We start from the raw sequence: 22,478 nt of genomic DNA, 5'->3' as shown, positions 1-22,478 counted from the left end.
CTTTTCTGACGCTGCGCGGAGCCCCCCTCGCCGCAGCCGGGCACCCGCAGCACCCGCGCCGCCCCCGATTCCTGAAGCGCCAGCCTGGCCGCCTCTCCCTCCCTCCCTCCCTCCCTCCCTCCCTCGCTCGCTCGCTCGCTCCCGCCTGTTGCTCCCGGCCTCGTCCAGGAGCCACTTCCTCTTCCTCTCCTCGGAGTCGGCTGGCCTGGCGCGCCTGGTGGGGGAGCCGCTCGGCCCCGAGGAAGGGGTCCCGCCAAGCGCCGCTCCGCCCCGAGAGACGGGCGGGGGGGCCGGCCAGACCCAGCCAGACCAAGCCCGCCTCGCCAGGTAAGGAGCGGAGCCGCGCCGGGGGAGGAGGAGGAGGAGGAGGCAGCTGCTCCGGGAGCCAAGTGTCGCCCCCCCCCCCGAGAGCACTTTGGAAGGGGGGGAGGTCGCTCTGGTCCCGGGGACGCTTTGCCTTCGGGGAAAGAAAGGGGTCGCATCCTGAAGTGTGCTGGCTTCCGAGGCATTTCTTTTGAGGGGAGGGGGCTGTGCTCCGAGTGCCGCTCCGGACTTCCCCTGGAATCTGGTACCTGCCTTTCGGGTCCCCCGGGCGGGGGCCAAGCAGGGGGCTCTCTTGCGCTTTGCCAGCCTCCCAATTGCGCCTCAGCCGCTTGCCCCAAATTCCCAAGCCCTGCTCCGTCCGGTGTAGATGCTGGAGCAGGAGGGCCAGCGTGGCCCTGGCACCAAAGTTTGTGGGAATTTGGTGGGTGCTGGGACCCCAGGGAGTTGGCACCCATGTTATGGAACACGGGGCGCTTCCAGACAGAAGTTCGGAGCTGCTCCTTCTTGCAGGCAAGTTTTTTGCAGCTTCCACAGCTTGTCATCAAAACGCCTGCAATGCTTAACATTTAATCTGGAAACATTACTGTGGAAAACCTGAAAAGTAACGAATACTGTAAGCTGTTCCACATCTGCCCACTGATCCTTAGCACATTTTTTCTTGGTGGGCAGTTTGTCACTTGTAGAGAGTCTCAGTGAGTGGCCTCCAAAGCCACACTATTGCTTCCATTCCGAGCCATTTTGCTTATAGAGCAACACAGTTGATAATGAAGGTGCCCATTTCCACCAATAGCTAAAAGACACACTTGAGCTGAAGCAATCTGGTCAAGAGGAGCTGTTTCCTCAAGATCTCCAGTAGAGCCAGTGTGGTGTAGTGATTGGAGTGTGGACTAGATGCTCGGAGACCAGGGCTCAAATCTCCACTTAGAATGGAGCTCATTGGGTGACTGTGGGCCTCTGTAGCTGTTCCTTAGAGGAAAAGGTGGGGTATGTAAATAAATGAGTGAGTAAGTGAAAGAAATTACCTGGGAAACTGAAACTGGGCTTTAAATAAAATAAAGAATTAATTCAAAGGTCTTATGTAAGATCTTTTTATTCCTCTTGTGCAAGCCTTGGTCAGGTAAACACCACACTTGCACAATACTTTGGTATTAAGAATTAAAAACAAACAAGCAAACAGAATGGTTATTGTCCCCTCCCTAAAGCAGAAGACTTCATTTTTCCCATTGTGAAACATGATAATGAAGGCTGAAGACCAAGTCGCTGGCCAGCGGTGGGAGGGCTTGATGGTGCAACCACCACCCCATCTTCAGCCCCTCCACCTGTGTGAACAAGGGAAGAAGGGTGGTAGTGCTGAAATGACCTCTTTGCTCCCATGCTGGTGCAGCAAAGAGACTTGGATCAGGCCCATTGCCATCACATGATGGCAGAAGCAGGGCCAGCTTGGGATCCAGCAAATCCTGTGCTGATACAGTACTGCCTCCAAAATACCCCATTTCAGGCAGGGATAATTCTGGTGGTATTTTCCAGCAGATTTAGTGGGCATGTTGGGACATTCTTTGCTAGTGTGGCTTCCTTGCCCACGGCAGAGCTGGGCATGGCTGGGTGGAGGGACAACTCCATCCCATCCTAATCTCATTCAGCACAGTGGATCAGGATTTAAATTGCTCTTCCCAGCTGCTAACTTGTTCCTGCACACTTCCTGGATCTTTTTTTAAAGGTGCGCATGCACAGGTAAAGAAATATTTGTATGTATGCATTAGAACCAATGTTAAATATTTGAACTAGCTGTAATAATAAATGCAAATTTCACATTGGTTTGTAATTGTGAATTAAGGATGTATTGAAGGTGGAAAAAAGCAGGGGGGAGTGTTGTTGTAGTCCTTTTTGGAAAAATCTGCATAGAAAGAGCTAGGTAAAGGTAAAGGGACCCCTGACCGTTAGGTCCTGTCGTGGCCGACTCTGGGGTTGCAGCGCTCATCTCGCTTTACTGGCCGAGGGAGCCGGCGTACAGCTTCCAGGTCATGTGACCAGCATGACTAAGCCGCTTCTGGCGAACCAGAGCAGCGCACAGAAACGCCGTTTACCTTCCCGCTGGAGCGGTACCTATTTATCTACTTGCACTTTGACATGCTTTCGAACTGCTAGGTTGGCAGGAGCAGGGACCGAGCAATGGGAGCTCACCCCGTCTAACTGCCAACCTTCTGATCGGCAAGTCCTAGGCTCTGTGGTTTAACCCACAGCGCCACCTGCATCCCCTATAGAAAGAGCTAAAGAAGCCTAAAAATGAATTTTTGTTCTGTCAACATAAAAATGCTTATTTGCTGATAGTAGACTTTGGACCAAACATTTTCTGCAGGATTTTTGATCAAGGCCTTGGAAGTCGAACGGACTTCCAGAATGGATTCCGTTCGACTTCCAAGGTACGTCTGTATGAGTAATAACTTTATTAGTGTTTATCTAACATGGGGGCAAAATGCAATAAAACAATTATTGAAAGTACTCAGATTACATGGTACAGAATGTGCATAACATAGCAAAGTTTCTGTTTTGTTTCTGTCTTACCAATGGGTTTTATTATTTATTACCGTATTTATTTGGAAGGCCCCATGTGTGGCTGCTATCCATCTCTATATGGGACATCTGTGTGATAAGCAGCAATGTTTAATGTTTCTCCAGTGGTCTTTTGAAGTGCCATGCAGACCTTGGGACAGTTGAAAGTGGCATGTGAACATTGCACATGGGAAGACCATGACATGTGGAAGAGACAGGCAAGAGTTGTTTCCCCATCGGGAGGACTGGAGAGAGAGGAAGACTAGAATCACATACCACCACTATCCTATTGGCATACCTAGTGCAACCTTCCTGAACCTGGTAATCTCTAGGTGTTTCAGATGACAGCTCTCAGCTATCTAGGCTGTACTAGATGGGACTGGTGGGCATTACATTTCAAAACATTTGAGGAAGGCTCATCTAGTGAAAAATTGAATCGATGCAGCTCTGCTAACTCCCAGTGCAGCATTTTAATAGGGTTTTCACCACAGAGTCCCATAAGAGATTTTTTTCTGGCTGACAATGGCTCTCAGTGTTTACCAGAAAGCCAGGCTGTTTCACTCCTCTTTTTCTGTTGCTTTTCTTGTAAATCTATTCTTAACCTGTGTATTTCCACAATGTCAAATTGGTAAATGAAAATTTGAACTGCTCTAGTTTTTTAGAGCAGTCGCATTAACATGGTGATTGTTGTTGTTGTTGTTATCCATCTGCCTTGAGAGACAATGGAGTGACCTCCCTGGGGCACAAGCCTGGGCAGTATGTAAATGGAAGTCCTGGGCTGCCCAGACAAGAAGACCCTTCCCCTCGGCCTTGCTAGTGTGGTCCAAAGTGAAGCAGAGCAATATGTTTGGCTGGAGGAGTTGTTGGAAAGAGGCGCCCTCCAACTGTTTTAGGGGCTCCACTCTGGATTTGTGTAGAGTTTATTCCTTAGCCTTTTCTTTTCCTGAAGATATCCTACAAGGCAGTGGCTGCTTAGGATCAGAGTTTTCCTTCTCCTAGATGGGCTATCTTCCCATGTTGACAAGCCCCACCTGCTCCTCATTTCCCCCTATAGCGTATGCAGAAGCCACCTTCTTAACGGATGAACCCACTATTGGTCTCGTCCACTCAATCCACCGGAGCCTGTCATCGCATGCAGGGGAAGTCCCTAACTCACTGAGGGTTTGAGACCCATTGGTTACCCTCACCTGGTTTAGCTGGTCAGTCAAATCCATTTCCTGGAATGCTGATAGCTTCTAGGAGCCACAGGTGAGAGCTGAGTGCAGCGTGAGAAGGTGGACAAACTATACTACCTCTCCCCAGAAACTCGATGGATTCTCTTCAAATGTATGAGGGTCAAACAGTTTAAAATACGGTTTTGAAACCTAAGAATAACTTGATTGTATTGACACAACCTTTCTGCAGTTTTCCATGGCATAGTGACACAATGCGAGAGGCTGCTATAACAAAATAATATGAAGTGGTGGCAGGCTTACCCTCTGTTGACAGGGAAATATTGAGAACTCATACAAAAGCATGAGACAGCCATAAGACATGTTTCCCCCCCCCCCCACAGAAAATGACTCAGTCATTTTCATGAGTCTGAGGCTCCTCTTATGAATATATTATCAAGCTTTCCAATCTTTTGGAACATTTCCCACAAGAATTTACCTGCAAAGGAATCTTTGTGCAGTTGCCATTGCGGAGATAGTGGCATGCACATGATTCATAAGTATCAACGTACTCCATAGAACAGGCATGTGCAAGATCCGTTTCAGGGGCCTAATCCGGCCTGCCAGTCGGTTTAATCCAGCCCCTGTGGCAGTTTATTTCCTGGGGTAAAATCCTAAAAAACCCTCGACAACTTCAGTCCTAAAAAAACCTCAACAACTTCAATCCTAAAGAGAGCTCAACAACTTTGGTCAGCCCTCACAGCCCTTCACTTCATCAAATCTGGCCCTCTTTGAAAAAAGTTTGGACACCCCTGCCATAGAACATCTTCAGCATTTCTCTGCTGATGCACTTTGCAAGGGAGGTTACAGGCAATCTGTCTTTCTTCTCCTTTACAGATCCATTATAGAGTTAGTTATTGAGGAACACTTGGAAAACTTTTCAAGAACTCAATACCCCCCCCCCCAAAAGCAGAGTTAGAAAGGCGCTTATTTTAGAGTATTGACTGGTTCATGTGTTTTCTACCTTAGAAAAGTATGGTTCTGCTAGTGAACTTATTGAATTACTGGTTGCATTCACTCAGTCAGAACTAAAAATCTGAAAACATTCAGTTAAACACCAACTCTGCAATTCTGCGATTCTGTGACTTTTAGGTTAAAAGTAGGAAAACCACACTTAGTCTGCTCACTGCTAGTAATTTCCTGTCTCTTGCTACACTCCAGTTTTGTCTGATCTGTCCAGAAAGAGAGGCTGTTTCTTGAATGGGCAGTAAAATATTCCCAGTTCACAGAAGACAGCATAAACTTTCTAGACAGCTGTAGATTTTTGCTTTTCTTTTATAGCCCTGTTACTGACCCAAATTCTAAACAATGGTCCGAAAATTTTGGATGGGCTGGCTCTCTTCCAAGAACTTTGTGATCCTTTTAAGATTCGGAGAGCGCACAAGCACCACTGTTCTGTAACTGGTTAAGCTTTCAGCAAAGGACAAGTGTACCAGTTTGGACTTTGTGACAGATTATGTTTGAGAGAGAAAATATGCAGCAGGTCCACTGAGTAGCAGTTTGTTCATAAGCGACATCAAGTTTTGGAAAAGAGCAGAAAGCAATCCAGTCTTGAGCAAGTGTCTTTTCATTGCAGAAAATTACTAAACCCATCAGGAATTCTTACATAGTATGTGAAAGTAAATTTATTTGCTTTGCTCATAGAAATGAACACCACTGACTTCATGCAAACTTGTGTGTGTGTGAGTGTCAGAAGTCTTGATGAGCTGAGCTATACACAACATGTTGTTAGTGATGACTGGAATTCAGACTCGTTAAAGTCAGTTTCCAAGGTTCTTTCACACTAATATCATTTCCAAAGTTTAACATGATATAGAACATGTTAACTATATATGAAACATATATATATATATATATATATATATATATATATATATATATATATATATATGTTAACTATATATGAAAAATGAAAAATGAATCATTGGTTGTAATTTTTACAGAATTACTCTGCAGTAATTAGAAGCACTGGTAAGGATGTTGCAGTCAAAGCAATCAACACTGGCCCACAAGTTTGTATTCCCTCCACCCCACCCCACCAGTGATCATGATTGCTGACACTGCCTTATTTGATATTTACAGACTGTTATTCAAATAGCGTGCAGAGAGGCTTCGACAGTTTTACCCCAACGTAAATTGAGGGCTTACTATATGTCAAATATATTTGCATGATGGAGTGATCAGATCGTAAGGGCCTGTCCTGCTTTGCTCCCAGTTAAGTGACATAGTCCAGCTTTTCCCATTGGCCATGTGCTGGAATGGCTGGTGTCTCTGAAGAAGAACCCTCACAGGGAAACACAAATATCCAATAATCGAGACTGCCATTGGGTCCTGTGGTGGAAGGAGAGTCTTTCATGTGGCCTGGCTTGATGCCCATAACCTTTCAAAAATGGACTGAATTTTGGAGTGTCTGTATTCAGTGCAACATGTGAAACCACTTTCCTTTTACTCTTCCAAAACTGACACTGAATGGTAGTCAGCTATGTTTTACAGAGTAGACCCATTGAAGTTAATCAGCATGGCTAAGTTAGGTCTATTAATTTTATTAAGTTTTAGTAGGTCTACTCTCAGTTAAATGAATGCCACTCAATGAATTTCTTAGGTTGCTCTGCAGAACTTTTCCAAGCCAGAAGTGTTTCTGCAACATCCAAAGCCCAGTGTGCTATGTGCATTCCTCTTCTTCCAGTTGTGGAAGGTAAGCTGTGGTTTCTTACATTGTGCTTCTGTGGTGTGGTTTCAAAGTGCAGTATGGTACGAGAAGGCCCCACCTCTCTCAAGTTCTGAGGCATGTGCAGAGGGTTTGGGAAGGGGGATGAGTGATTATTATGCTAAGCCATAATTTGTGAACCTCTGGATAAATTCCAATCCTGTGTGAAATACAGTACTTTCAAAACAGTGAAATCTCAAATACCAGTACAGTGGTGCCTCGCAAGACGAAATTAATTCGTTCGGCAAGTTTTTTCTTCTTGCGAGTTTTTCGTCTTGCGATGCACGGTTTCCCATAGGAATGCATTGAAAATCAATTAATGCGTTCCTATGGAAACCGCCTTCAGACCAGGTCCAGGGACAGTCTGTCCCCCGACCTCTTCTGAAGGCTGGGGGGGGGCAAGGGCTTTTCTTCCCACCCCCAGCATTTTAAAAAACCCCGGGACAGCGGAGGACTTCTCCGCTGTCCGGGGCGATCTTAAAATGCTGGCGGGCGGCATTTTAAAATTGCCCCCTGGGAAGGCAGGCAGGGGGGACAAAGTCTTTGCCCCCCCCCCGCCTGCCTTCAAAAGCCGTCCGGGACAGCGGAGAAACGCGCTGCCTTTCTCCGCTCTCCCGGGAAGGCAGGCAGGGGGGAGCAAAGACTTTCGCCCCCCGCCCGCCTTCAGAAGAGGTTCTGGACCTCTTCTGAAGGCGGGCGGGGGGCAAAAGTCTTTGCCCCCTCCCGCCTGCCTTCAAAAGCCGTCCGGGACAGCGGAGAAACGCGCTGCCTTTCTCCGCTCTCCCGGGAAGGCAGGCAGGGGGGAGCAAAGACTTTCGCCCCCCGTCCGCCTTCAGAAGCCGTCCGCGATAGTGGGAAGCGCTTCCCTGCTATCCCGGACTGCTTTTAAAATGCTGGCGGTGGGGAGGAAAGCCTTTCGGCTCCCACCGGCCTTCCTGGACCTCTTCTGAAGGCCGGAGGGGGGGAAAGGCTTTGCTCCCCACCACCAGCATTTAAAAGAGGTCCCCGGAGATTTCCCTATGGGCTTTCTTCTTGCGAAGCAAGCCCATAGGGAAATTCGTCTTGCGAAGCGCCTCCAAAACAGAAAACCCTTTCGTCTTGCGGGTTTTCCGTGTTGCGAGGCATTCGTCTTGCGAGGTACCACTGTAGTACTAATGTTCCCTCTTCCTCATCTTTTTCTTTAGACGCAGATTCCTAGAGAGTGAAAGTTGATCCTCTGGTATTTCTGTTGATAATGTTTTATCTTTCATGACTTCTGCTATCCCCAGGTTCAGCACCTTTGCACTCTGCCTTGAAGTTTTCTCATCCACTTTTTCCTGGTTTGCTAAATTCCTGCTTAGGTCTACTCTGTTAATGAATAACACCTGGCACTTGGTATGTTAGATAAGGGGCAAAGTTTCAGAGAGCTAAATAATTGCACTAGGGCAGATCTCAAAATGCAATCCAAGCCTTGTTGGGGCTGCTTTTGAGAGTAATGTACAATCTTAAAATGACTGTAGTTGAATGTGCATCTTGGTAGTGAGATACACACACACACACACATACACAAAATTGTTAAATTACATTTTAAGAAATATTTAGAACTGAAAGAAGGGGTTAGGAATCTGTAAACAATAAAACTGGAGTAAAGTTTAAAGTCACACATGTTTGCAGACTACACTACTGTATTAGCAATCTGAATAGTTTGTAAGATCCTGTCCTTAGTTGGAGGTGGTTAGGCTTGTCTATGAAAGGTGCTCACAGGTGGCTTTCTCCATGGTGATCGCATGATTGAGGGCCCCTCACTTATTTTTGTTTGTACAATGAGCAGACTTTCAATTTCTTTGTTCACATTGCTGAACTATTTAAAGGGCAGATCCTGTAACTATTTGTATACACAGCTCACTGAAGTCAAACTGAACAAAAGCAATATCTGGAAATCCACATAGAATTTCAAACTGCAATGATCAGACAACTGATGTTTTATGAGCTTGTTTTCATCTTGGTTGCTCTTTGTTGTTGGACACTGGGATGGGGAAGAGACTGGAACTCTCCATACTTCCACCCCATTAAATTTGAGCCAATTTGCCTTTTTAATTGACTTTAATCAGTGCCTGAAATAGGCAAAACAGGAAGTAGGGTGGTCCCAAAACTGGAGAAAAGTGAAAGTGGAATGGTTAGGCCAGAGTCAGTTTTGGCTTCCTCTTTGTTGAACAAGCATCCTGAATTGCTTAGACAAATCTTATTTGGAGGTTATATTATATCTAGTCTTGATGAGCATTTGTCCTGATTTGTTCATGGGGTGGTTAATATGACAATGAATATTTGTCTTGCATTTATCCTAATTTGCTTATGGGGTGTTCATACATCTGCCTGCTGGTCATTTATTCATCCTGCTGTTGTAAATAAAAATATGCCCTTTTCCCTTATGGGGTATCCAAGAGCCCATATAGAGTCCTTACATAGGTTCCCTATTGGTAGGAGAAAATAACAGAGGCCAACCAGAGAATATTGAGAAGCAAAGCAGCTAGTAAGCTTGATCTTTATTGGTCTGTTGCAACAGGGTGCTCCCCTCACCCGCAGGAAAGGAGGAGGACCCAGAACAATGGCCTGCAAGGCCTTATAAAGACTTTTGAAATTCCCATCCTCTAGATCAAGACCACCCCCAGAAACATTATGCATACATCACAGAAGGGGTGTAACCTAAGACCACCCCTCAAATACATCCCACCTACATCACAGAAATTTAAATGTTGTTTTTCTCCTGTCACAGTTTATCTCCTGTCTGTCAAGTTGTTTGATTGGATTTCTGGGGAGCCTGGCCATTCTTTTGTAGTGGTAAAATACTTATTTCCTGGGCCAGGTCACAGGCTCACACCTTATTCATATCTTTGAGACAGGATTTGTGAAGGAAGAGACAATGGGGAGGCTTTTCCATTTTTACCATGCAGAGAAACATTTGCTCAGTTTAGGAATCAAAATGGTTCCAGGTTGGCTTTCCTGTGTTGATCTATGTATGTGCAGTTATGAACATTACCATATATCTAAGACCATAAAATTCCTATCACACTGCTTTTCAAAGCATTTTACTTTATATCTGTTTTGATAAAAAATTTAATTTTTATTCTTTGTTATAATCTATAGATTTAAACAAATACTATCTTCCTACCTGTCAGGTTAGAAACGCTTGCCTTTTATAATCCACATACAGCTTTATTGAGGTCCGTAGACCCAAAATGCACAGTAAAGGTAAAGGACCCCTGACAGTGAAGTCCAGTCACGAACGACTCTGGGGTTGCGGCCCTCATCTCGCTTTACTGGCCAAGGGAGCCGACATTTGTCCACAGACAGTTTTTCTGGGTCATGTGGCCAGCATGACTAAGCCGTTTCTGGTGAAATCAGAGCAGCACACAGAGACGCCGTTTACTTTCCTGCTGGAGCGGTACCTATTTATCTACTTGCACTGGCGTGCTTTTGAACTGCTAGGTTGGCAGGAGCTGGGACTGAACAACAGGAGCTCACCCTGTCATGGGTTTTCGAATTGCCGACTTTCCGATTGGCAAGCCCAAGGCTCAGTGGTTTACAGCACAGTACAACAATAGTAAATATCAACAGTTATTAAGGTGGAAGATCAGCCTTACTAGCCAACAGAGGAGCTTTAGCCTGTAAATATTGATTTCTGATTCTTACTGCCTCCAAGAGGAATTTTGCTGCAGCCAATGTAATAGTATTAAACTTATCCTCAAGGAGAACCGTAGCATAAAATAAGTCATTAATTTTAGGTTGTTTCGTTAGTATTGGATTGATTAGATGCTTTGCTTTCTGACCTGTTTATACAGATTACAATGCAATAAAACATCTTGGGAGAATGGGCACAGCCTGTCTTGGTATGTGACACCAGCGAATCTTCTCAGCACTTCAGAATGGAAAACATTTAATCTGGCTTTAGGAAACAGACAACAGTACTTAGATATGGCCAAATTCTTAAGGTAGGGAGATAACAAAAAACCCTGTAGGTATTAGATTCCTGACACAGATGGGCCACAGGTCACATGCGAGTGATATTGTAAATCACTAAAGCCAATATCCCATAATCTCTGTTTCACAGTTTTGAGGGCAGAATCATACCTCAGGTGGGTAAGAAAAGATGGTGAAAGGCCTATTGAAGAGGCCTTAAGTACCATGGTTTTTGACCAGGAGCTGATGTACTCCATCTATCAAATGAAGGAGTAAACATACAGATAAACCCATGAAAACATCAAATTTGTGCCCTGTTTCTCTGTGTTGTACTTTGCCTGTAGCGAGTCTGTACGTCCTGTTCTCTTTCAGCCTATAAGAATGAACAGAATCTCTTTCTGACGGTTTACGGAAGTTGGGACCCCCCCTCCCTCCTCCTCCTCCTCCTTCAAATCCCGTACTTTGTTTGCAGTTACAGCTGGACTAACAATGCAACATTTGAATTAAGAGATCTGTCAAGTACTGGCACCATAGACGGTTCCTGTATTTTGGCTCCTGAATGTCAATGTAATCCTGTGTGTCACTGTATCAGTGGACTCCATGAACTAGGCTCTCAGCCGACTGTGGAAAAGGAAATAATGTCAAAAGAAGGGAAGTTTGCCAAGGCCTAGATAAAGATGTGCTATTTTAAACAACCCTCGAATTTGTGGGCTAGATATAAAATATTAAAATTTAAATAGACCAGTATATTTATATTGGAAGAAAGTTTTTTGCTCTACCAGGAAAGTGTTCAGAACCATAAATCAGCATGGGAAATACTGGCACATGTAGAAGCAGCAACCTAATTATTAAGATTAGGGAAAGGCACTCTTGGTATAAACGCCAACCTGCCTTTTAAGAAGCAGTTCTGGATCTTGGAGGTACTCTTAAGCTCCTAACGGTACGATAGCCACTCCTTAACAACATTGCCATCTTGTTTAATTTCAGTTTTAACCATTTTAAAGTATGACTCCCACTGCTGCATTTTGAAGTACATATCCCAACCATCTAGATTCCACAAGTTTTATGTGGTATGTATAGAACACCTCTTAAGATTTTAAAAATAAATGGCAGGGGAGTGTCATAAAATGATAGTAATTTGTAAATTGCAAACTCAGTAAAAATATATTAGGGTGTAATTGTGGAAGCTGCATCATGGGAATATTATTTTGAAAGTAAACAAGTAAGCAATTTGTGGGGTGTAAATAGTAACACTATCGTTATGGAATGGGACATCCCTATTTTCATCGGAGAAATGTTGGAGGGTATGGATTTGTTTGTGTTTATTGTTTGCGTTTTGTGTATTTTGTGTTTAAAATGAATATAAATCGATTTTCTCAAGAATGTTTACTTTCCTTTGTACATACGTTGGGAGGCCTCTGTAAGAGGGAAGGATTGAGAAGACAGGTGTATGATTGTTTAAGGTTAAGTTCCATTGAGTCTGTGCTGTTTTGTCGTGAGCCTTTTTAGTTAGGTTAGAATGGACAAGATTTCCTTGAGACCTCTTGATAAGGGTTGGTTGCTTGGGAACGGAGATTTCCTTTAGTTTTCCCGTAACCCCGCTGGAGGGCGACGTAGGTTCGGCTATGGCATGGGGCTTGTCCTCAGGATGCTTTATTGAAGGACCTGAGTTTATGGTTTTCTTTTGTGTTGTAGAAACTGAGTTCTTTATCGTTGGATTCTCCAACAGCTTAAAGAGCTTTTGGAAATTCATTTTTTTAGTCCGACAGAGCGGCTTTCCATTTCAGCTTCCCAGTTTGATATTTTTAGGCTTTTTCTTTTTTTGCATTGAGTTTTTTCTCTTTAAGGGGACCCTCCCTCCTCCTGAGCTGGTTGGATTCTGTTTGGGTTTTTTGTAATCAAGGCCCAGTTGGGTTTCATTTCCATTGGTCATATTGTTAGTTGTTATGTGAAGGAAGGAGGCTTCTTGTCTCTTAATTAATTCAGGTAGGGTGGTAAGCAGGCACTAACTTTCCGAAAGGAAATTTTTAATTGGCTCCAGTTCTTTACTTAACATCCCTGACAGGTAAAAAATGTAGTTGTCCGGGTGCTGTAACCTTGGACTGTTTAGTTGTTTGTCTGTCTCAGCCAACTCAACTGAGGGGGAGCACCTTAATTTCTCTCCTGACAGTGAGGGTAAGGAAGTCCAGTTTATCCTGGTTTCTGTGTTTTTCTTTTTCTTTTTTTAATTAATATTTTATTAAGTTTTATCAATAAAGTAATTCAGAAACAAGTACAAAAACAGAAAAATACAAAATCACAAAATACAAAAATACAAACATTAAACACAAAAGGGAAAAGAAAAAAGAAAACAAAGAAAACACATAAAAACAAAACTCCCTCTTTTTTAAATTCTCATCTTTAGTTAACTTATTCTCCTGACTTCCTCACGCCTCCCTTTTTTGTATCCCTTTTTTAAAATTTGGTTCAGCAAATTCATATCCAATTTAACTTATCTATTATCAACCCCATCTTACATTTTACCTTGTTGCTAGAGCCCCTTCAATTCATTTCAATGTCATCAGCATTCAAAAATTTTACAATATTTCTGTAAATAAGTTTTAAATTTCCTACAATCTTCTTCCACGAGCTCTTCTCCCTGGTCTCGGATTCTGCCAGTCATTTCCGCCATTTCCATGTAGTCTATTAGTTGCATTTGCCATTCTTCCAGGGTGGGTAGATCCTGTGTCTTCCAGTGCTTTGCAATGAGAATTCTTGCTGCTGCTGTAGCATACGTAAAGAAAGTTCTATCCTTCTTTGGCACCAAATGGCCCACTATGCCCATGAGAAAGGCCTCTGGTTTCTTCAAGAAGGTATATTTAAATACCTTTTTCAGTTCATTATATATCATTTCCCAGAAAGCCTTAATCCTTGGGCACGTCCACCAAAGGTGAAAGAATGTACCTTCAGTTTCCTTACATTTCCAGCATTTATTGTCGGGCAAATGATATATTTTTGCAAGCTTGACTGGAGTCATGTACCACCTGTACATCATTTTCATAATATTCTCTCTTAAGGCATTACATGCCGTAAATTTAATCCCGGTGGTCCACAACTTCTCCCAGTCAGCAAACATAATATTGTATCCTATATCCTGTGCCCATTTTATCATTGCAGATTTTACCGTTTCTTCCTCAGTATTCCATTTCAGCAGCAGATTGTACATTCTAGATAGTATCTTAGCATTGGGTTCTAACAATTCTGTTTCCAACTTTGATTTTTCCACCTGGAAACCTCTCTTATTTGAAAATAATGTAACTAGTCTCACACCTTCTCTTTAAGTTTGTCATAACTCTGTAATTTCAATTTGTCACCTTCCTGTTCTAAAATGGTTTCTGTGTTTTTCAGGAATAGTTCCTGTTCCAAATATATTTCAGGGCCCTCTTTGGCTTTTCTGGCTTGTTTTAATTCGGTTGCTAGATCTATCCCTTCCCTTCTGTCGTTCGTTTTTGCCTCCCTCCCAGTCCAGGTGTGGTCAATAGACCACTCATGAGAATGGAGATTTCCGGGATTGTTTGCTTCGTTTTCCTTAGGCTGAAAGTAGGGTGAAATTTTGACCTGCTTTTTCTTTGGGGGAGTTATAGTGGATTGTGTGGGGGAAATTCCCAGTTCTTGGTAGCACTGTCTTGTGAGTACCATGCTCAGACTCAGAAATAATTGAAGCTGCTTTTTCTGGCCCACGATTTTGAGGGCTTTGCTTGGGAGGAGTTCTAGTTGTTTTAAATAGTTTCAAAAGGAGGGGGAGATTAGATTATCAGCCCAGCAGCCCCCAAAGTTTTTTCTAACAGGAGTTGGCGCTTATTTTCAAGGGTTGAGCATTTTAATCGGAGTAATTTGATAAATAGAGCTCCTACTCACTCAGCAGAGACTCAGTGGAGACTTGACCCGGTGCCACCTTCTGGCAAAGACCCATTTATCCCTCTCCCTCTGTGAAAGCCTGTTGGAACAAAATTGTTCATTGTTTCAGAAAAATGCAGATAGTGGCCACCTGCCATGCTTTGACAGGAATGCTGTTCCACAACCCATTGCATGTCCCACCAACCCCAGCCACCATGACCAATGACCAATGATCAGGGATGTTGGGGTAGATTCTTAAATATATCTCAAAGGCTGCTGCAGTAGATAGGACCCAAGTCCAAATTATGAGAAAGGGGATTTTGACTGAACATTAGGAAGAACACCACACATAGGAGTATTGGAAGCCGCCTTAAACCAAGTGAGACCATTGGTCCATCAAGCCCAGTATTGTCTACACCATGTGTAGGCAAACTAAGGCCCAGGGGCCGGATCGGGCCCAATCGCCTTCTAAATCTGGCCTGCGGACGGTCCGGGAATCAGCGTGTTTTTACATGAATAGAATGTGTACTTTTATTTAAAATGCATCTCTGGGTTATTTGTGGGGCATAGGAATTCATTCATATTTTTTTCCAAAATATATTCCGGCCTCCCACAAGGTCTGAGGGACAGTGGACCGGCCCCCTACTGAAATAGTTTGCTGACCCCTGGTCTACACTGACGGGCAGCAGCTCTCCAGTATTCAGGCAGGAGCCTCTGCTAGCCCTGCCTGGACATGCTGGTATGCTTTCAAACTGCTGGGTTGGCAGGAGCTGGGACAAAACAACATTAGCTCACCCTGTCATGCGGATTCGAACCACCGACCATCTGCTTGCAAGACCACCTATCAGGAATGTTGTAATGGTAGGGTTTTTCATGCGTTGATGGGTTGGATTAAATGATATTTTGAGATCTATTATTCTTATTCCAGATCTCTTATTCTTATTCATCATGGCATGACCATCCACATGTGGCTTTTTAAACTGGCAGAAAAAGTGAGGGTTGAGTGTGTCACTATAGTCTGTGTCTTGGCTCTGTGACCTCGATTTGTGGATGATGGCTGTGGCTGACTGACGCGATAATTGAAGCCCCAAGCTTTAGTGGCTGAGTGCTGAGTCTTGGCCCAGAAAATGAGATGATCATATGTGTGTTCTGTTGTTGTACCTTGTTTGAACAAATGGCCCCTTGGCCCTTTCATGCAGCACACAATTAAACTACGGCACTCTCCCACGGGAGGCAGTGATGGCCACCAACGTAGATGGCTTTAAAAAAGAGTTGGACAAATTCATGGAGGAAATTCATGGAGCCATGATGGCTGTGCTCTGTCTCCGCAGTTGGGGCAGTAAGGCTTCTGAATGCCAAGTGCTGGCAGTCACAGGAGGGGAAGGGGCTTTTGTGCTGGAACCCGGATTGCAGGTTTCCCACAAGCATTTGGTTGGCCACTGTGAGATTAGGGTGCTGGAACAGATGGGCTGTTGGCTCGATCTATTATTTATCATTATTATTATTATTTATTAAATATCTATATATTGCCCTTCATCTGAAAATCACAGGGCGTTTTACAACATAATCCCCACTCAGCCATGAAGCTCACTGGGCCACCTTGGCCCAGTCACCATCTCTTAGCCTAACCTACCGTATTTTTCGCTCTGTAAGACGCACCAGACCACAAGACGCACCTAGTTTTTGGAGGAGGAAAACAAGGAAAAAAATATTCTGAATCTCAGAAGCCAGAACAGCAAGAGGGATCACTGCGCAGTGAAAGCAGCAATCCCTCTTGCTGTTCTGGCTTCTGTGATAGCTGCGCAGCCTGCATTCGCTCCATAAGACACACACACATTTCCCCTTACTTTTTGGGAGGGGAAGAGTGAGTCTTATAGAGCAAAAAATACAGTAATTCACAGGGTTGTTGTGAGCACAAAATGAGGAGGAGGAGAACCATGCACACCACTTTGAGATCCATGGAAGATAAAGGTGGTATATAAATGTAACTCCTCAAATAACTTTGTGTCCCCATCCTGCAGCAGTCTCTCTTAACGTTAGATCTGTAATCTTATAATCTTATATGGTAAAGGTAAAAGGTAAAGGACCCCTGGACGGTTAAGTCCAGTCAAATTGGACTATGGGGTATGACGCTAATCTCGCTTCAGGCTAAGGGAGCTGACGTTTGTCATGTGGCCAGCATGGCTAAACCGCTTCTGGCACAACAGAACACTGTGACAGAAGCCAGAGCACAGAGAAATGCTGTTTAGCTTCCTGCTGCAGCAGTACCTATTTATCTACTCGTGCTGGTATGCTTTCAAACTGCTAGGTTGGCAGGAGCTGGGACAAAACAACGGGAGCTCACCCTATCATGCGGATTTGAACCACCAACCTTCTGATTGGCAAGTCCGAGAGGCTTGGTGGTTTAGACCACAGCGCCACCTGTGGCCCCTAATCTTCTATGGAGGATTAGGGGGGCCCCTACTATTTGCTCAATGTGCACTTTTGACTGAGGTCAAGCAAACAAAGCCATTTATGCCATTGCAGTTAAAATAATAATCATAATAAGTTGGTTAAAATCACCATAAGCAACTTGTGGGATGTATGAAGAGGGGGAAATGCCAGCAGCACTGTCTTTAAAGTGCAGTCGACCAAAAGGATAATATTAAAGGCTCTGGTAGGAAATAAATGGCACTGTGTTGTTGACGGGAAAAGATCTTGGCAAAACTGTTGTGACTGTTCCTGTGGCTTAGAAAGGAATTTCCTACTGACTGGACTAACCATTAAATATGTCTCTGCTTCTAGGAGGAGTTCGGTGAAGCTTTCCCAGAGAAAATGTCAACTTTGGCCATGGAAGCGCAGGGTCTTGACGAGAGAGGAAGTTTTTTTAAGGTAACTGAAAAGTTGTTACTTTATTTTGAGTAGGGAGATGTTTTTTTCTTTGACATGTAAGGTACTTATCTGTTAACTGCTAATTCCTTTCCATCCTCAGTATTTAGACAAAGCTACAATAAGAAAACCTGGCTTTTGAACCATTGAAATTTGTATTTCTGCAGTTCTAGACTTTTGTAATCTTAACAGAATAGAATAAACAATGCTATGTGCTGTATTTCAATCTGATGCTGTGGCCATTTGATAAGAGATCCAGCTATGTGCTCATTTGTAAACATGCTGCTATTTTCAATTTAGCTAGAATCTAGATATTCCAGTGTCTGTTAAATAATTCTGTGATTTTTATATAGGCAAATACACACTGGTCTCAGCAACTATTAGTTTAGAATGCAGGCATGTACACACGGAAGCTGAAGTTTAAAGCTCAAGGATGATTAATAGATTGCTGGAGAGCTTTCAGTTTCTGCTGAAAACTTCCTTGATTTCGGGCATTTGTCATTTTACTTTGAGACTGTATGTGAACAGCCAGCAGTGGCATGATTTATTCTAAGGAAGATGACTTCAACAGTTTACCACTTAAAATAATGAAACTGGAAACTTTTGCTTATGGTCCTTCAAATGCACTTCAGCTATGGAATCGTTCCGTAGAAATTGAAGCCAGTTTCTGTGCTTGGCAAGTGGGGCTGAGCTGTCCAGACATTCAGGGGTGGGAGTGAGGGTGTGGGTGGAAGCAGACTGCAAAACAATGATGTTTCCAGGCTATATCTGGGCCTGCTTCCTGCCATTGTCCCACTCTCAACAGGGGCATAAAAGGGGCAAGCTGTACTGAAGGGGTGCTCTGTTTGAGTAGAGATGTCATGGAGCAGAATATCAGGCCCATTAAAAATTTTAAGGGTATGTGGTAGCCGCCCCCACCCCCACCCCACCCACCCAGGGGAAAAAAGAAAATCCCACTGGAAAGATTCTTTGTGTTGCTTGTTGTCAGAGCTGCTTCCAGGTCCCAGCTCACAGAGGACCACGCTAGCCGGTATTACTGTACAAAAGTCTTTATTGAGTTACAAGTTCCATTTTCAAGCCGCAGCGTGCAGCTCTACGTCTTAGAAGCTAGACCGGCGAAGCTCCGTCTGAGTCTCCGCCTCCTGTACACCAACTTAATACTCTAGCCTTACTCCACCTCTTCCGTCTTTCCCTCCTCCTCTGGGTCCCTCTACCCCCCATGGTCTCTTCCTTCCTGGACTCTTCTGACGCCGACCCCCCGGACTCTGCTCCCTCTTTGCGTCGGGCTTTAGGACCTGGCTCCCTATCCGGACTGCTTACTGTGCCGCCTTCCTGTGCATTTGAACTTGGCGCGCGCGCGCAGCCTTCGACCTTCCTCTTGACCGTTTCCTCGCTCCCCGATGGAGGTGTGGCCAATCCTAACTCCTGCCTTCCCGCTTGCGGCGAGCCGCCAGCTCCCGATGCCTGCGACCCCTCCCCCCTACTGTGCTCTGGTGGGGAAGCTGGTCCCGATTTCCAACTGCTGCTCTCTGAGTCTCCTCTGGTCCCTTCTTCCTGGTGTGTCCCCCTAGGCGCCCCCCTTGTTCTGACCACTGGCGCCCCTTTCTGTGAATCTTCCGATTCACTGGAAAGACTCGGAGATCTCGGGCCGCTGTCATCGCTCATATTTCCTTCGGATTCCTCCCCCTCGCTCTCTGTTTCCTCCCTTTCCTGTGCCTCTGCTCCTGAACCCCTGACACTTGTGAAAACTGCTATTGCATCCAAGGGTCCCACTGTTGTTGTTAATATTTATAATTATAAAGTATCATGAATGTGCACATTACAGAGGAACAAAAAGCCAAGAACTCAGCTAGATAGGTAAAGAAAAAGCGTTTTTTATATAATACTGTGACACCAGATGGCGCTGTGGAGTCCTGTCTTTCCCTACCGGATTTCCCGGTATGAGTTTACAATGTGTTTAACTGAATCGCTTCTTTGACATGTCTAGATCCAGCCCAGGTCTTTGTTCTGCAGAGCCTGAGATTTTAAACTGATGCTTAAACTGCTACAGATCATCAGTAATCTCTTGAAAGTTTGTTTAGAACACTTACCTAAAGGGAGCTTCTCACTGTACTTGACCAATACATTTAATGCCTGCATACTCTTCTTACGGGTGGCGCTGGGACGCGGGTGGCGCTGTGGGTAAAACCTCAGCGCCTAGGACTTTCTGATCGCATGGTTGGCGGTTCGAATCCCCACAATGGTGGGGTGAGCTCCCGTCTTTCGGTCCCAGCTCCTTAAGTGCAAGTAGATGAGTAGGTACCGCTTTATAGCGGGAAGGTAAACGGTGTTTCCGTGTGCTGCGCTGGCTCGCCAGATGCACCTTGTCACGCTGGCCACGTGACCCGGAAGTGTCTGTGGACGGCGCTGGCTCCCGGCCTCTTGAGTGAGATGAGCGCACAACCCTAGAGTCGGTCACGACTGGCCCGTACGGGCAGGGGTACCTTTACCTTTACCTTTTACTCTTCTTACACCAGGATTTTCTGCAGCATGTAAAAAGCATTTACACATCTTTAAACACCCATGCGCACATGTCTGAGGACCAAACCAGATGTGATATCATTCACATAATTAGCAGTGGCTTGAATAGTTGTTGTTTTTAGCAAAACTCAGAGACACAGGGGTCCCAAACTGGATCAGAACCTTTCTGGGTGGGTGGGGATGCTTTATCCCTTTGCCCTGCGCTGCAGTCCCAATCTGGATTTGGCCACCTGCACCTGCTGTTTGCATTGGGAGGAGAGCTCTTATTGGTGCCAATAGAAGCTTTTCTCTTGCAGCAAATAGCAGGTGTGGAGGACTTGATCCAGACTGCAGCAGGAGACAAAAGGATTAAAGCCTTTCTCCCCACCAAAGTTCTGATTTGTATCCCTCCATGATTGCTATTTACTCATTTAAAACAAACAAACACTCCAGTGCATTTGCTTACTGCATGGATGGTGTCATTTGTGTTTGACCATAGAATTTGGATCGGTCTAAGATCCACAGAAGTCATGTGCAAAGGTGTATGTCACCCCAGACTTCTGTATTTGCCACAGGAAACACTGAAGGTAAGATTGCTGAATATGAAGGGAAAAAAAGTTACGTATATAAAGTGTAGAGCTGGTCCAGTTTTGAAACCTGTTTACAGAGTGTACTTTGTATTAGCTCTTCTTCACGTTTTAATGAGGTGTCTATTCTTTACTGTCTTGATGCTTGTAGCAACTAGCTCTCAGATCTACCACACATTCTACTTCACTTTTGTCCTATTAAAAACAGCATAAAACACTTAGTTAGAGCAATTAATGTTTAATTATTTTTACATTATTGTTTCCAATGTTTTTAGCTGTTCTTACTTTATCTGTAAGTCGCCTTGATTCTCTTTCAGGGAAAATGGCAGGGTATAAATAAATATAAAATAAATGTATAATATATTACAGCAGGTTACCATGGGTTCTGAAAAACCCTGCTTATAGCCCTCTTGCTGTAAATTTATTCAATTCATTACTCTTCCCCCAGCTGCCTATTTTCTTGCAAGAGTTTAGTCCATCCAGTATGCATGCGAGACAAAATGTTAGAAATAAATTCCTGATTCACAGCACAAAGCACTGACTGGATGTTGCAAAATTAAAACTATCTTGATTTTGCATACACTGGGGAAAACACAAGCGTAGAAACTTACATGTTATACTGCCATTGTTGGCTGTTTGCCAAGAATTGAAACAAGGTAGCTTTTTTTAAAAAATCATAGAATCATAGAGTTGGAAGAGACCACAAGGGCCATCGAGTCCAACCCCCTGCCAAGCAGGAAACACCATCAGAGCACTCCTGACATATGGTTGTCAAGCCTCTGCTTAAAGACCTCCAAAGTAGGAGACTCCACCACACTCCTTGGCAGCAAATTCCACTGTCGAACAGCTCTTACTGTCAGGAAGTTCTTCCTAATGTTTAGGTGGAATCTTCTTTCTTGTAGTTTGGCTCCATTGCTCCGTGTCCGCTTCTCTGGAGCAGCAGAAAACAACCTTTCTCCCTCCTCTATGTGACATCCTTTTATATATTTGAACATGGCTGTCATATCACCCCTTAACCTCCTCTTCTCCAGGCTAAACATGCCCAGCTCCCTTAGCCGTTCCTCATAAGGCATCGTTTCCAGGCCTTTGACCATTTTGGTTGCCCTCCTCTGGACACGTTCCAGTTTGTCAGTGTCCTTCTTGAACTGTGGTGCCCAGAACTGGACACAGTACTCCAGGTGAGGTCTGACCAGAGCAGAATACAGTGGCACTATTACTTCCCTTGATCTAGATGCTATACTCCTATTGATGCAGCCCAGAATTGCATTGGCTTTTTTAGCTGCCGCGTCACACTGTTGGCTCATGTCAAGTTTGTGGCCAACCAAGACTCCTAGATCCTTTTCACATGTACTGCTCTCAAGCCAGGTGTCCCCCATCTTGTATTTGTGCCTCTCATTTTTTTTGCCCAAGTGCAATACTTTACATTTCTCCCTGTTAAAGTTCATCTTGTTTGTTTTGGCCCAGTTCTCTAATCTGTCAAGGTCGTTTTGAAGTGTGATCCTGTCCTCTGGGGTGTTAGCCACCCCTCCCAGTTTGGTGTCATCTGCAAATTTGATCAGGATGCCCTTGAGTCCATCATCCAAGTCGTTGATAAAGATGTTGAATAAGACTGGGCCCAAGACAGAACCCTGTGGCACCCCACTAGTCACTCTTCTCCAGGATGAAGAGGAACCATTGATGAGCACCCTTTGGGTTCGGTCAGTCAGCCAGTTACAAATCCACTGAGTGGTAGCATAGTCAAGACCGCATTTTACCAGCTTCTTTACAAGAATATCATGGGGCACCTTGTCAAATGCCTTGCTGAAATCAAGGTAGGCTACATCCACTGCGTTGCCTTCATCTACCAGGCTTGTAATTCCGTCAAAAAACGAGATCAGGTTAGTCTGACATGACTTATTTTTCAGAAATCCATGCTGACTA

At 44.4% G+C, this 22,478-nt stretch overlaps 1 protein-coding gene across 1 annotated transcript in view; it reads left to right on the top strand.

Annotated features, from left to right (window-relative positions):
- Positions 1-306: 306 nt before the first annotated feature.
- Positions 307-22,478, top strand: part of RIN2 (Ras and Rab interactor 2) — a 77,357-nt gene continuing 55,185 nt past the window's right edge. The window contains exons 1-2 of the mRNA XM_081205973.1: positions 307-327; positions 17,389-17,475. Of these exons, the coding sequence (XP_081062099.1) occupies positions 17,419-17,475 (57 nt within the window). The 5' untranslated portion in view covers positions 307-327; positions 17,389-17,418. The remainder of the gene's footprint in view (positions 328-17,388; positions 17,476-22,478) is intronic.

This window comes from Podarcis bocagei (genome assembly GCF_964188305.1).
Source record: "Podarcis bocagei genome assembly, chromosome: 8".
Classification (NCBI taxonomy): domain Eukaryota; kingdom Metazoa; phylum Chordata; class Lepidosauria; order Squamata; family Lacertidae; genus Podarcis; species Podarcis bocagei.
The sequence above is the reverse complement of the archived record's forward strand: the minus strand, read 5'-3'. Positions and strand labels throughout refer to the sequence as shown.